Raw genomic sequence first — 15,264 nt, 5'->3', positions numbered from 1 at the left:
AGGAGGGGGAGTGGGCTTGGACTGGGGGATGGCAGAGGGACATAGGGCAACACGGGGCTTCTCCTCCCTGGGGAAGGGGCACGGGAATGTGAAGGGCAGACTGGGGTGGACTTGGGCATGGAAGGAGTGGACTGGGCAAGAAGATGGGCACATTTAAGGACAAGACGGGGTGGGCCAGTGGGTTCAAACAGGTCAGCACGGGAGAGGAAAAGCTTCTTAGGGGCAGTTGGTTGGGATTTGGAGGAAGGTCTGGGAGTGGGGGTTGAGGTAGTGCTTGTACCAGGTGTAGTTGTGCCGTACGTGGATGCAGGTGCCTGTAAAATATGCTGATGTGCCGTAGATGTGTGTTGTGTGGATGTCTGCAAATGTTTGAGTGTTTTGGGAGGAGGGGAGTGGACACTGTGGGACAAGACAGGCTGCCAGTGTACATGGATGTGGTCTGGGTGTCTGCAGGTCTGGTGAGTGTGCTGCAAGTGTCTGTCAATGTAGTTGTGGTGAGTGCAGGTTTGGTGCATCTGGTGCATGTCTGGATGTCAGATGTTGTGGTGACTGCAAGAATGGGGGCAGCAGCAGGAACTGAGGGTGCAGTGCTTGTGGGTGTACATGGTGAGGTGACAGACAGGGAGGCAGGAGAGGTTGACACAGTGGGGGAAATGAATGTTGTTGTCTCTGCTTTGGCATGGGTGTGTGCATGCCTGTGGTGGGAAGTGTGGTGCTTGTGTTTCTCTGTGTACTTCTTGTGTGTTGATTTGTATGCATGGCTGTCTGGACTTGTGCTTGGGATGGGTGAAGGAAGTGGGGTGCTGGAAGGGGTAAAGGTGGTGAGATGGCGGACGGAAAGACCAGGGACACTGGCTGCCGTCAAAGAGGAGGCCAGAGCCTGAAAAGATCTCTGTAGGCAAGACATAGCACAGTGAATGCCTTCCAGGTATGCATTGCATTGCTGCATCTGGGATGCTAGCCCCTGGATGGCATTCACAATGGTTGTCTGCCCTAGAGAGATGGTTCTCAGGAAGTCAATAGCCTCCTCCGTGAGGGCAGCAGGGCTGACTGGGGCAGGGGATGAGGTGCCTGGGGTGAATGAGACGCCCATCCTCCTGAGTGAGCGGGCATGGGAAAGTGGGTGGGTGCAACTGGGAGGGCGGTGATGGTATGGGGGGTGGCGGAAGATGACATAAAATGGGTGGGCCCAGTAGGGTCCGCCACCACCAGGGAGCTGCCATCGGAGGAGGTATCAGAGTCACTACTGCCAGTGGTCGTTGCCTCCCCCGTGGTACTCTCCTCGCCCTCCAACCCACTGGTCCCCTTGGCATCCGCCGACTCTGCCTCCTTGGAACCGTGGGACGCTGCATCCCCACTCAGCGGTGCATCTGCTCTCTCAACCAGATGATGCTGATGTAGACAAAGGACACAAGAGCACAGGGGTGGAGAGACAACATATGGGAGACCTCTGTAAATACCTGAATGAATGTACATCCCTGGCTCACACACACTCCCATCCAGGTCACACACCTACACACTCCACCTAGAACAATAGTCATGGCTGTGCCCCTGACAACTGGCCACTACCCCAGAATACACCACATTACCCACAGGAATCACAGACTTGATAAACTGTGTGGAGTACACATATGGGGGACCATGCCCAGCGAATGCACCCACTAGTTAATCAGCCCACAAAGCATCCAAGACTACAGAAAGGTGACCGCCCCATGGGCCTGTTGGGACCAGCCAAACATTCCCTCACACCATCCCCGGGTCTATGAGGTGGCAGGACTGCAGGAACACACCTGATGGGCACTGACCTGCATGGGGCACACAGAGCAGAAAAACAGACGTTAATATGTGTGTTCCTAATACAGATGACATGTCGTCCCCTATGGAACAGACATTTTACAAAGCCATGTTACCAACTCACATACAGTACATGCCAGTCAGTCTACGCCTGGGCAGTCACAAATCAAACACACATGCATACAGGCATCCTCCACCATCACACACATCCAAGGAAGACAGCCGTCAACTGACCTGCTCCTCAGGTAGCCCATACAACTTGGCATACAGGGGTAGGACCCCGTCCACCAGCTTCTCCAGCTCCTCTGTGATCAAGGCCAGGGCCCGTTCCCCTGTGGCTCACACCATCTCAGGGACCAGAGTCAGGACACAGCAGCACACGCAGTGGAGTACTGCCCTGCACAGGAATCAGGAGTCAAGTGGCATGGGTCTGATGACATGGCGTACGTTCCGTGGCGGTGTGCACCGTCACCCCTGGCGGCGATCATGATAGGCCCAGGTTCCCCATTGATAACCATGTAATCCAATGATTAGGTGCACATCGGTGAACACCGCCTTCCGCCATGACGACTACCGCCAGTGGAATGATGTCACTTCCACTCCCTCAGACCATGATGGCAGGAGGCTGACATCTTGCTACCACCACGTTATCATATCCTGGCCAGGGGCCCCATTCAGCGTCTCCAAGCCTTTGACCTTAGTCGCTTGCTGACATGAGTTTCTGATCCTCGCATGCACCCATCTTTGGAAATGTGTCCACACTGGGATGCCATTACAACAGAGTTGACTCTGCACACATGTGCCTGACGGTGTACTAATACATTGCGTCTGTGTGTGTAACCTACGTGTCGCCCATCCATTGATACAGTAACATCATGTGTTGCAGATGTATGTGTGCCCTTCATATGTGTTCTTTCCTCCCCCATAGGTACAGACCCATGTGGCGAGAGAGGGCCCCATCTGTGTGCACACCTCTGGTTGATTTGGAAACAATGGATGAACGTCACATCATTGTCACCTACAGACACAACCGTGCTACAATCCGTGCTTTACTGGATCCTGTACTGAGACTGGCTAATCGGAATCAGCATGCCATCCCTACTAAAGTGCAAGAACTATCTGTACTCCATTTTTTGGCTACGGGCTCATTTCACGTGACAGTGGGCATGGGTGCAGGGTTCTCACAGCCAATGTTTAGCCTCATTCTGTCAAAATTCCTGGATGCATTCATCTGCAGACATATGTCCAGTTCCCCAAAGGGCTGAACTTCCTGCCATCAAGTCTAGATTTTATGCCTTTGTTAACATCCCCCATGTGATAGGTGCCATTGATGGAACCCACATTGCTCTGATACCCCCAAGAGAGAATGAACAGGTGTATAGGAATCGAAAGAACTTCCACTCCATGAATATACAATTGGTGTGTACTGCTGACCAGTACATATCACATGTCAATGCCAGGTTCCCAGGATCAGTCCATGGTTCCTTTGTCCTGAGAAAGTGCAGTGCACCCCACTTGATGGGACAACTACAAGGGAACAGAGGATGGCTCATAGGTGAGTGTGTATGAAAATGCTTCTGTACATAGGTGACAGCCAGCCAATATGTATGTGCAGTTAGTTCATTATGGTCCTGTTTACGGCCACTTTTGCAGGTAATTCTGGCTACCCAAACTAGCAATGGCTCCAGACACCTGTGAGGAATCCCAGGACAGATGCAGCGAGGAATTATAATGAGGCCCATGGACGTACTAGGAGGGTGATTGAGCATACTATAGGTCTCCTGAAGGCTAGATTTTGTTTTCTCCATCACTCTGGGGGATCCCTGTGCTATGTCCCTGACAAGGTGAGTAAGACAGTGGCAGCATGCCAACTTGGCTGTGAGGAAAGCTATCCCCCTTCTAGAAGAGGAGGGTGCTGTCCAACCAGCCCAGCAGCCTCAGAGAGGGTATGAGAGTGATGGTAAGGAAGAAGAGGGGGAAGATGTCAACTCCAGGAACCAGCTAATCTGCCTATACCTCCAGTGACTATGAGGTATTGTTCAATGATGCTGTTGTCTTTACTGCATAGTTTGACTCATGTAATTGGTGATGTTGTGCCTATAGTCATTGACACTGTTAACTGAGTACTGAAGTGGCATGTGCCAGGGAAACCCAATATTGTGTACATTGTGACTTACTTCAGACACTACAGTGCGTGGGATCCCCTCCTGCAATAAAGGTATGAATATGAAAATGACTGGCTAATGTATACACACTCACAATATTTAACTCACAATGACGAAGGGACATACGATTCGGTGCATATGTGTTTTTATTAAGTGACACAAATTTGGAATATCGTTGTACAGTGATAGGAAAAGTCGGAAAAAAGGATGTTCCCCCTCATGGTGCATATCCATACTCTGGTGCATGGACTCAGCTGCTGGTGGCTGTGGGTATTGGTCAATTTGTCCCTTGGTAGATAGTGTGTTGGTAGTGGCAGGTCAACAAGGAAGCAGAGTGGTACAAAAGGGAGACAGTTCAGGACAGAGTCACTTCTTAGAGGGGGCCTTGGTCTTGGCTGATGTTCCAGTGGCATGTCTGGGTCTGAGGGCATGTTTGAGTGACTGGAGCTGGGCTGCAGGGCTAGGGGTGCTTGTCTCCTGTGTGTCCTCTGGCAGTGCCACCAGTCCAATAGCTGCTGCAGATGTAGATGGCAGGGCAGTGTCCTGGCTAGTGTTAGGGGCTTGCAGTTGGGTGGAGGTCTCAGGCTGGCTAGGGTATTGGTGCTGCAGCATCCCTGCAATGGTGGCCATGGTGGCACTGAGCTGTTTCCATTGCTCCATGGCCTCTTGGTGGTGTGCTATCTGCAGCCTTTGATTTTGGTCCAAGGTGGCCAGGATCTGGCCCATCCAGACCTGGGTATGGTGGTATGATCCAAGTACCTCAGATATCACATCCTGGGCTGCAGCATCCATCCTTCGGCCACCCCCCCTGGGCCACCGATGGCCTCCCACTGGTCATTGCCCCCTGTGCCTGTATCCCCAGCACTGGCCTGGCAGTCCAACTTGCACTGGGGCCTTCATCATCTTGTCTGTTGGTAGGTGGAGACTCTGGCCTATGTATATTTGGGCCGCCAGTCTGTGGCCGGGAAACACTGGTGTAGGGTTGTTTGGCCATAGCTGATGGTGATGCCTGGGTGGTAGGGCTGTCAGTGGTATCCTGGGTGGGGCTGCTGGAGGGTGACAGTCCAGGACTGTGTGACGGGCCAGGGTATTCCTCACTTTCCATACACCCCTCTCCAGTCTCCTGAGTGGGGCATCTGTCTCCCTGTGAAGCACTAGCATTCCTTGGCCTTTCCGTCTGGGTGGCATGGATGGTGGTGCCTGTGGGGGGTAATGGACATGTATGTGTCATATACTAATTCGGAAATGGATGCACAGCTCTGTACTATTTTGTGCTTTTATTCCCCTGTGGTGCCATGCAGGGTCCTTTTGTTTAATTATCTTTTCATTTTGTGTGGGGGGTGGAGGTGCATTGTGGGTGCCGTAGTGCCACTGTGAATCCTTGCAGGGGTAGGTGACTGTGCACAGGGGGCAGGATGGGGACCTGTTAGTGGGAATGTGGGCATGCGGGGTAACTGGATGTGGGTGTTGTGGACTGGGTGGAGATGTGGTCCTGGTGGTAGTGAGAGGGGTGGGGTGCTGCATGCATTTTAGGTGGGGTGACTGTTAAGGTATTTGAGTCAACTTACCCGAGTCCAGTCCTCAAGTGAGTCCAGTGAGGCCCTCCGGGTGCAGGATAGCCAGTACCTTCTCCTCCCAGTCAGTGTTTGTCGGAGGTGTGGATGGGGGTCCTCCACCAGTCTTCTGTACCGCTATGTTGTGCCTGGATGCCATTGACCTCACCTTCCCGCACAGGTCGTTCCATCTTTTGCGGATGTCGTCCCTTGTTTGTGGATGGTTTTCCATTGCGTTGACCTTGTTGACAATCGTCTGCCATAACTCCATCTTCCTGGTGATGTTGGTCTGCTGCACCTGTGCCCGAATAGTTGTGGCTCGACCTTGAGTATTTTGTCCACCATGGTCCTTAGCTCCCTATCTGTGAAGCGGGGGTGCTTAGGGGGTGCCATGATGTGTGTTGTGGGTGGGGTGTTGATAGTGTATTGGTGAGGGTGCTGTTGTGTGGTTGGGTGTGTGGCTTGTGATGGTGTAATGGGAATGTATGGTTTTGGTGGTTTATTTGTGTGTGTGACTTTTGTTATGTTGTGTTCAGTGTATGCGTGTTGTGTTGTTAGTCTCATTCATGCTATTGGCGATGCAAAGGATTGTTTGGGTGTGTATGTGAGTGTTTTATAGTGTTGTGGATGTGTGTCAGGTGTGTGAATTACAAACTTGCCAATGTGTGTATTTGTTGTTGTGGGGTCCCATTGCTGGCCATGGCGGTCCGTACCGCTAGTGACTGTTCAGCATCCACTATCTGCCACAGTGATTTGTGCATCATTATTTGGTGGGCGGAGGATTTGTCTGCATGGCGGTGGCAGGGTGGGGTGTACTGCCTTTCCGCCTTCATAGGCCCTGGCAGTGGGTGGAGGTTGCAGGACTTTTGGAGGTTTTACTTTTTGGCATCATTATACGGCGGTGTGCAGTTCACCGCCACTGGCAGTCTTCTGTTCACCGTTGCCACGGTGGTCAGCTGTGATTGCCGCCATGTTCATTATGAGGGCCTATGTGACCTGTTGTATATAACAAAATGTGAGGCTATTCAATTTTGTTTCATGTTAGGTACATTTTTTGCATTATTCAGGGTGATCATGAAAAAGCATGGTTATCGATAATTCATAATCTGATTTTAACTTTTAGCTTGTTTTTAAATTTTTTAATATGCCCTTATTGGCAGAAATCAAAGTGGATTAAACTTGAAACTTGAGCACTTTATTATGTTGAATCATAGATGTGTCCCAGAAGCGTGTTAATTGAATACCCAGCGTGGTGACAATGGAGGCTACTTCTTCACCTCCCTTCATGCTCAAGTTTACCTCAAATGAACTTACTATTACAAGTAGCATCAATAACTAAATCCCTTTATTTACATCATTCAGGTGTGAAAGCAAGTTGATAACAGAATCAATGCACTTTTAGACATTGCTTATTTCTGTATATAACTGTGGTTTTAAGACCCTGATAAGCTCACCTTGGGTTCCAGGCAATTCCCTGGCCTGAAACACTTGTTCACCATTTGTGGTAGTCTTCAGTCACCTCTAAGCACAATTACAAAAACACAACTGTGTGCCTCTTGCAGAGGCACTTCGTTGGTATAGTTGACCACCACTGCTCTGTACCTTATCAAACATTAGTAAATTCATTTTTATATCCATGTTTTCTAAAAATAAAAAGTGTGTTTTTGATTGTTTTGATTCTGTATACCCATAGCAGCACAAGTAATGAGTCATGGTCAGTATATAAAGTCTAAATAATTATCTATACTGATTGTACTGTGGGTACTTTAACCCAAAGAAGGACACCTGAAGGGCAGCTGATGGCATTCTCTTTGTTTGAAAACAATGTCCTCATATGCTGTAGTGAAGCCATGAGCCAGGGGAGCCCTGGTGTGCATTCTAGCTCCTCATGGGCAAAATGTTTGACTTTAGTCATGACTCTGCCATCTATGCCTAAATTACATTCTTTGTATAGCCTTCAGGTTTTCACATTGCTTATGTCTGACATTTTTATGGCTTTAGTGTACTTGAGTCGGATTCTATAGCTAAATGTGTGACACTTGAAGTGACATTTTGTCCAGAGTAAAACCAAGCAATGGGGCTTGCACTGGGATGCCACGCCATCACTGACCACCCACACTATTGGCTAATCTCCCCAGCCCGTGACCCTGAGATTATCATGACGCACAAGTCATCAGTTAGGGTCTAACATTCCCCAATGATGCACTGCCATCAGCTATACATTTTTGACTAAGCATTTTAGTGTGGTGATGCTAACACTTACACTAAAATGTGTTAGTCTAACCCATGATGAGTGGTACTAGGCAGGATAGCAATGATAATCAGATGTGTGATGATATTAACAAAATTAATTCCAGCAAATCTCTCCACCACTTGTCTCCTCAACTTATGCTTGCTCTGGATCATAAACGTTAGGGACCTGCAGAAGTGGTCAAAGTTGCTGGCTTACTGAAAAGCATAAACGTATTCCTCTTCTTTCACATTTTTTCTTAATCAATTGCACTGCTAATCCCTGCGTATCATAGCATGATAACCACCCCTCTGTAGTCATCACACACAAAAGGGAAACCTTTCCCATATAGGATCAAAACAAACCCAACCTCACACCATATATTTAGGGTGTAGCATGCTGCCCAAGGAGGCAAGTTCTTCAGCATCCCAAATGGGGTCATAAGTCCCACATAAAAATTGCAATACAGCACAATAAAATAGTTACAACAAATGTTCTTCTTTTTAGCCATGCCTCTGACCACGCACCAATATTTACTGGCCTCCCCCACTGAATTTAAGATCACAGTTACTTCTTGCCAAAGAAGGCGACCATGTTACAATAATTACATTCTCAAATCTCTTCAAAATAAGCTCCTATAGAAGTGTTTAACTAAAGCCACATAAAATTACATTGTAACTATTAGCTTTTTGAGTACAATCAACAATTAGATAACTATGAACACTTCTTAGAATATTTAACAAGCAAATAATGCACTCTAAATCCCCATGGGCATTTAAAAATGAAGACAATTTGACTGGAAATGCTATTCAAAGAGGTCTGCCATGTTTATACATATGCATAACTTCCTTCTGGTGCTGATCTTGTGACAACACATGACGGGGTTCAAGATGGCTATATAACAGAAAGATTATGCAACTCCGTAGTAACTACAGAGTTATATAATCATAAACATGTTAATCATGGTCAGATTTTTTTAAAACATGGTATACTTTTTAAACAGGACAGTGAAAACCTTGCTACAAGTTCCTGTAATCCTGTGTCTGGCGTTCAGTACTCGCTGATTAAAAATGTCTTTAGGTGCACACGGATCACATTTTGTCTCAACATAGTTCTGTAATGGACAAGTGATTGTGCTTTTCATATAGGTTTATCTAAATGTAACTTTTTATGAATGCATTTGAATAAGAATAGTGCAGCTGTCTTCATGACACACACAACCCAATTTAGCAATTTTCTGGTGGGAGAATCATGAGACATCCCATTAAAACAATATGGCATATTACCTCATTGTTAAACCTAAGGTCGATCCTCAGGAGTTAGATTATTGACCTTGCTAGTGGGGTAGACATGGCTTGGTGCCGTTTGAAGGGATCCGGAGTATGAGGTGAGGAGTTGACTTCTTCTGACCTGGCTTTGGTTAGCAGGTAGGCCATCAGTAGCAATGTGCCTGGCAAGTTCCTTGGGGATGAGGAGGAAGGGGGCCTGGCCTGCAGGCAGGACTGGAGATGCAGGCAGAGGCTTGGCTACCAGGCCTAGACAAACAACATCCTGCAGCCAGCACAACCTTCCTCCACAGTGTGAGATCCACAAAGGGGGTCGCACCTGGGACAAAAATACACAAATTCTCTGCTCACTGATTGGTGGTGGGTGCAGCAAGAAAAAACAAAGCTGTTGTCTGTGTGTCTGCATGCTGTAACGATTATCTCCTGTGTGTAATCACCATGGGTGCTGGATGACATGCCGTAAAACAACAAGACAGGGTGGCCCTCCATAGCCACGAAAGCTTCAGTCTATCTGGCGGTAAAGTGAGTTTCTTATGTTTCCCTCTGCTAGGGGAGAGACCATGTGCTCCAGTTCCACCTAAAACCCCTGCATGAGGCCCACTCCTAATTAATGATACACATAATTCTCTGGGTAGGTTGAATGTATTGGCTGAAGTTCATTAAGCACTGATTAACAGCATGTGCGCCTTCTGTGTACTTTATTGGGTGCCATAATTAATTCATGACAGGCCTATCATAAATCACTACTGACATTTTTATGACGTATGTTAAACCTGTACAACCATAAATCAGTTATGCATCATCACATCACAGCCTGTCTGTCAGAAATCAATAAGCCATAAATCTATCCAACAGTTTGTGAGGAAATTGAGTCTTTGAACCGGCTTTATAGTTTTGTTTGTGTAGGGGGGTAATCCTTTTAACCCTTTTAGACTTAACTTGCTACCTTTAATTGTTCATTGCGTATTGCCGTCTGGTGGGCTTGGGCTGCGAGCACCGTGTTTTGTGTACCCCCTCCTCCAACTATTTTAGTCAGCGGTAAAGCATCCCAAGGTAAGTAGCCTGTCCTGCCATCCCACTGTGTCGGGTGTGACCTACCCATCATCCTTGTTCTCATCTCCTTCCCTGCCGTGCTACCTGTGGGTTGGTACCTGATGACGACTTCCCCCAAATTACAGACCCTTAGTTTGCAGCCTGCTAGTCCCAAGGCTGCCCATAGATTGACCCAGAACACCTCTGCCCCTACTGGTGCTGGTGTATCCCGTCACTGTGAAAGTATTCTGGTCTCTGCAGGTTGATGAGGTTGTGTCTGATGCTCTCCTACCCACTTACAGTGCAAAACGTTTTCACAGCCATGTTCAATTTCTTTTGCAACTTATCAGGGCCCCTGGTGTATGATCAGTGTTAGACCTGACAGCCTTAGGGCGGTAACCCCCAACTTTGTGCCTGCCTCCCTCCACTTTTTTGAAACTTTTGTGCTGGTTTTAGGACTCTGTGCACTTTCCCACTGCTTACCAGTGCTAAAGTGCATATGCTCTCTCCCTTAAAACATGGTAACATTGGTTCATACCCAATTGGCATATTAGATCTACTTGAACGTCTCTAGTAAAGTGCACTATGGGTGCCCAGGGCCTTTAGACTGAATGCTACTAATGGGCCTGAAGTACTGGTTGTGCCACCCACATAAATAGCCCCTTGGCCATGTCTCAAGCCTGTCATTGGAGGCCTGTGTGTGCAGTTACACTGCCACTTTGACTTGGCATTTAAAAGTACTTGCCAAGCCTTAAACCCCTTTTTCTACATATACATCACCCCTAAGGTAGGCTCTATGTACCCCATAGGGCAGGGTGCTCTGTAAGTCAAAGGCAGGACATATGCCTGTGTGTTTTATATGTCCTGCTAGTAGAAAAGTCCTAAATTCGTTTTCCACTGCTCTGAAGCCTCCTCCTTTCACTGACTAACATTAGAGCTACCCTCATATACTGTGTGAGTGGTAGATTCTGATTAGAAAGGGGTAAACAGGTCATATTTAGTATGGCCAGAATGGTAATACAAATCCTGCTGACTGGTGAGGTTGGATTTTATATTACTATTTTAGAAATACCACTTTTAGAAAGTGAGCATTTCTACGCACTTAAAATCCATCTGTGCCTTACAGCCTGTCTCCAATCCACGTCTGGACTAGGCTGGTTGGCAGTTCCCTTGTGCATTTCACCCAGACAACCACAAACACGGGATGATCAATCAGACTTGCGCACATCTGTGTACGGAATGGGTCTTCCTGGGCTGAAAGGGTGGAGGGGCTTGACACTTACGTTTCAAAGGCTAGTGGCCTACCCTCACACAACGGACTACCACAGCCCCTACTGGGACCCTGGCAGACAGACCTGTACTGAAAGAGGACCTTGTGCACTTCAAAACCACTCTTTGAAGTCTCCCCACTTTAAAGGTACTTTTGGGTATATAAACTGGGTCCCTGATCCTACCATCTCAGACACTTCCTGGGACATACACTCCGAACCAGATCCTGCAACATGCCAAGAGGAGCTGCCTGGCTGCCCAAAGGACTCACCTGGACTGCTTTGCTGTGAAGGATTGCTGCCTTGCTGTTGCCCTCCTGCCTTGCTCGCCTCTGGCTCTGCTGAGAAGTGCTCTCCAAGGGCTTGGTTTGAGCTTGCCTCCTGTTCCGGAAGTCTCAGGGCCAAAAAGACTTCTCTGCAAGGAAACTCCTTGTGTAGTGAAAATCGTTGCACAGCCTGACGGAATCGACGCACAGCCTGCCCAGCAGTGAAAGAATCACCGCATCTCGAACCGGAAAAATGCAGCCCAGCTCCCCGAGTGGAGATCGACATAGCGCCAGCATTGCGACCGGAACTTTGACGCACAGCCTACCAGATCAATGCATCTCCGAGCTGGAATGACGCAGCCCGACTTCCTACAGGAGGAATCGATGCAGCGCCTGCCGTGTGACAGAATTCTGATGCATCGCCCACCGGATCGATGCAGCATCTGTGACTTCATCCTGCACGCCCAGGATTTTGACACATCGTCCCTGGGCATCAAAAGACCCTGCATCGCAAGGAGAATTCAAACCTGCGCACCGGAATTTGATGCAAAGCCCTTGCCACGTGGAAAATAATTGGTGCATTGTCTGTGCATGCCCGGAAATCCGACGCACACCTACCTTTTTCCATGCATGTCCTTCTCTGCGGTCTTCGTGCGTGTAATTTTGATGCACACCAGGTACTTTGTTCATGCAAAAGACATTTGTTGATTTGAAGACTTAAGACTCTTCTTATCATTGCAACTGTGATATTTTAACTTGTTATTATCAATTCTTGATCGTTTTGACCTTAATTCATTCAGATAAATATCTTATATTTTTCTAAACCTGTGTGATGTATTTTTGTGGTGTTTTCACTGTGCTATTGCATGACTTATTGCACAAATACTTTACACATTGCCTTCTAAGTTAAGCCTGACTGCTCAGTGACAAGCTACCAGAGGGTGGGCACAGGATAATTTGGATTGTGTGTGACTTGCCCTGATTAGGATTGTGGTCCCTACATGGACAAGAGTGTCTACCTCTTCCCACTAGAGAGCCCATTTCTAACAATCAGTAATTGCGGTTTGCTCGCCCCAGCGGAATGTAACCCTTCAAGTGTGGCCCCAATTGCTCCCATCGCATTCCTGTAAGCGAGAACCACTCATGTCTGTCTGGCATGGGTATTCGCTCCTTGTTTCCCCGCCCTGCAACCACCATGTCTGGGTCCTGCAGATGAAAGAGTGTCCTACCACCCATACTGTCTTGCACTCTGTACTTGTTGTAAAGCAGGAACAGAAATGTCAGGCCCACATTTCCTCCCTGCCCAACTGTGTGATTTGCTTCATTGCAGAGAGTGGGCCCGTTGATTGACATAGGGGGCGGCACCCTGCCCTGCTCTGTTCTTGGTTGGGTGCTGCACCTATACGTAGCTTTTGTAGGCATTGGAGAGATATCTCCCCACCACCTTGGTCCCCTCTGACAAACAGCTAAAATGGAGAGCAGAAGTTGTTTCCCCTATGTGGAACGAATGTGTCCAAAAGGAGAAGCTGGTAGCCCTGCCTCGTCACGACATGCTGCCCGGCTGACCAGAGGAATGTAAGGGTTCAAAAGTAGCCCGCCTTCTATTGACCTCTTTGGGTTCGCACCCTTTCCTGTTTGCTTGGCGCCTTTCACACCCCCTGATGCCCCTCATCTGGAGGAGAGCATTTTCTGGTACATTTTTGTGCCCTTTCCCAGTTGCGTCCTTTTTCGGGCCTTGGTTCTGCTACGACCCCTCTAGCCCCCTGCACGTGCGGGCTGTTGCCCCTTACACAGAGAGGTCAGGCATCAGTTTGTTCTGAAGCCCAGGGTGGCCCACCATGAGTATAAACACTGACCAAGGCAGTATGATCATTTGCGACACACTGAGACAATTAATTTGTCGAAGGCAGGCAGGCAGGCAGGCAGGCAGGCAGAGCAAGCCAATTTTATCACTGACCACCAGTTTGGTATGTTTATTAATGCAGGTGAGGCTGAGATTGAGCATTAGCACGGCTCACTTTGGTGTGGTCCCAGAGGGGCTATAATGTGTGACAAATTCATTTTCTACTGTGATGCAGATAGAAGCACTAAAATTAGCTAGTCTAACCCCCATTGGGTGGTACTTGGCAGGGGTGTCATTGCAGTTCTGATGTGCTTGCAAACTGTGTGTGTTACAAGCACACAATAAAAATATGATTTTAAGATCTGAATCAATAGTTAAATCCTTAATGATGTCTTGATCCAAATTTGTGAGTGAGGTGGTGTACCAAGACCATAAACTTTCATCAAGCAGTCATCAAATGCATTAACTTGGTGTCAAAAGACGAGATAAAACATATGAACTGCAATATTGTACTCCAACCTATATTTGAAAGCTAATTTCACTCTCTCCTGATCATAACAACAACTTACCACAGAATATAACATTAGGTACTGCAAGGTTAAGGAGCCATAGGCAGAACTTACCGGGACCTGCTGGCCTTTCCCGAGGAAACACAGGAGATATCCCTGGTCGGTTGGATGATCCTTGTCTGCTTGGCAAACCATTCACAGCTCTTCTCTAACAAGCATCAGTCACAGAAACAAATAAAAATAGATAAGATATTAAAATGTTTCAGCAAAAGTAAAAAGGTCATCCTAATGTAATTGGTGAGTTTCTATGACAGGCTGAAGAAGCCAGGTGTGTAAATATGATCCCTGTTTTACACTGAAGTTCTTTGATGCAAATAGCATCAAGCACAACCCTTAACCTTTCCATTGTCCTTCACATTTGTAATGTTTTTATTTAGTTTGCCATATTTGGGTAGGGGAGGATCCTCAATACATTTTGGAGAGAACTTTGACAATGACTATCTTTTACATCAAACGGACATTTGTAAATGTTCCATTACAGCCCACATAATATGATACTTATGTGATAATAGCCTGGCGCAGTTGCTTACTTTTCATTAGATTCTGAACCTGAAAGCCATGACCAAGGACAATGTGAAGATACCTACACAACTTGGTTATCCTAACACCCATAAAGTAAATGCTTTATTTAACCAGCAAAGGAACATGACATGGTGAGTTTGCCACTATAATAAAACCCAAAATATAAATTATAACCTTTGTACAATGGCCCTCATATATTTTCCTCTTTGCACCTGTATTAATGCAGTGCGAACATTGTAAGATATTTCTAGGCACATTGGGCCAGATGTATCATCACGGCCCTTTGCGATTTGGTCATAGCGGTTTTTAAGAAATCGCTATTACCGACTCGCAAAGTGCCATGTATCACATTTGCGATTCGGTAATAGCGATTTCTTAAAAATCGCAAATGCTATTACCAAATCGCAAATTGCGATACCGGCCCCATTCGCAGCTATTTTTTGCATTTCCAAAATTGCGATTTCTGAACCAGAAATCGCAATTTTGGAAATGCAAATCCCCAGGGTGCTGGGGGCCAATGGCCCCCTCTGCTGCACCTCAAACCTTTTTGGGGGGACATGTTAAGTACACACACGCCATAAGGGCATGTGTGCTTTACATGTTCAATTTAAAAATGTATTTTAAATGCATTTTTAAATTTTGCACCAGGTTACCACCTGGTTGCAGTCCAATTTGCAATTTTTTGCAGCATTGCCTTGCGACCTGGAATTTGCGAATCGCAAATTGCGACTCGCAA

The 15,264-nt window shown here is 47.3% G+C and overlaps 1 protein-coding gene across 1 annotated transcript in view; it reads right to left on the bottom strand.

The window, feature by feature from the left end:
• MYO15A (myosin XVA) overlaps positions 1-15,264 on the bottom strand; it is a 761,224-nt gene that overhangs the window by 329,694 nt on the left and 416,266 nt on the right. The window contains exon 42 of the mRNA XM_069212299.1: positions 14,061-14,154. Within this exon, the coding sequence (XP_069068400.1) occupies positions 14,061-14,154 (94 nt within the window). The remainder of the gene's footprint in view (positions 1-14,060; positions 14,155-15,264) is intronic.

Source organism: Pleurodeles waltl, chromosome 10 (genome assembly GCF_031143425.1).
Source record: "Pleurodeles waltl isolate 20211129_DDA chromosome 10, aPleWal1.hap1.20221129, whole genome shotgun sequence".
NCBI classification, from domain to species: Eukaryota; Metazoa; Chordata; class Amphibia; order Caudata; family Salamandridae; genus Pleurodeles; species Pleurodeles waltl.
Note: the sequence above shows the minus strand (reverse complement) of the source record. Positions and strands in the feature narration are given on the sequence as shown.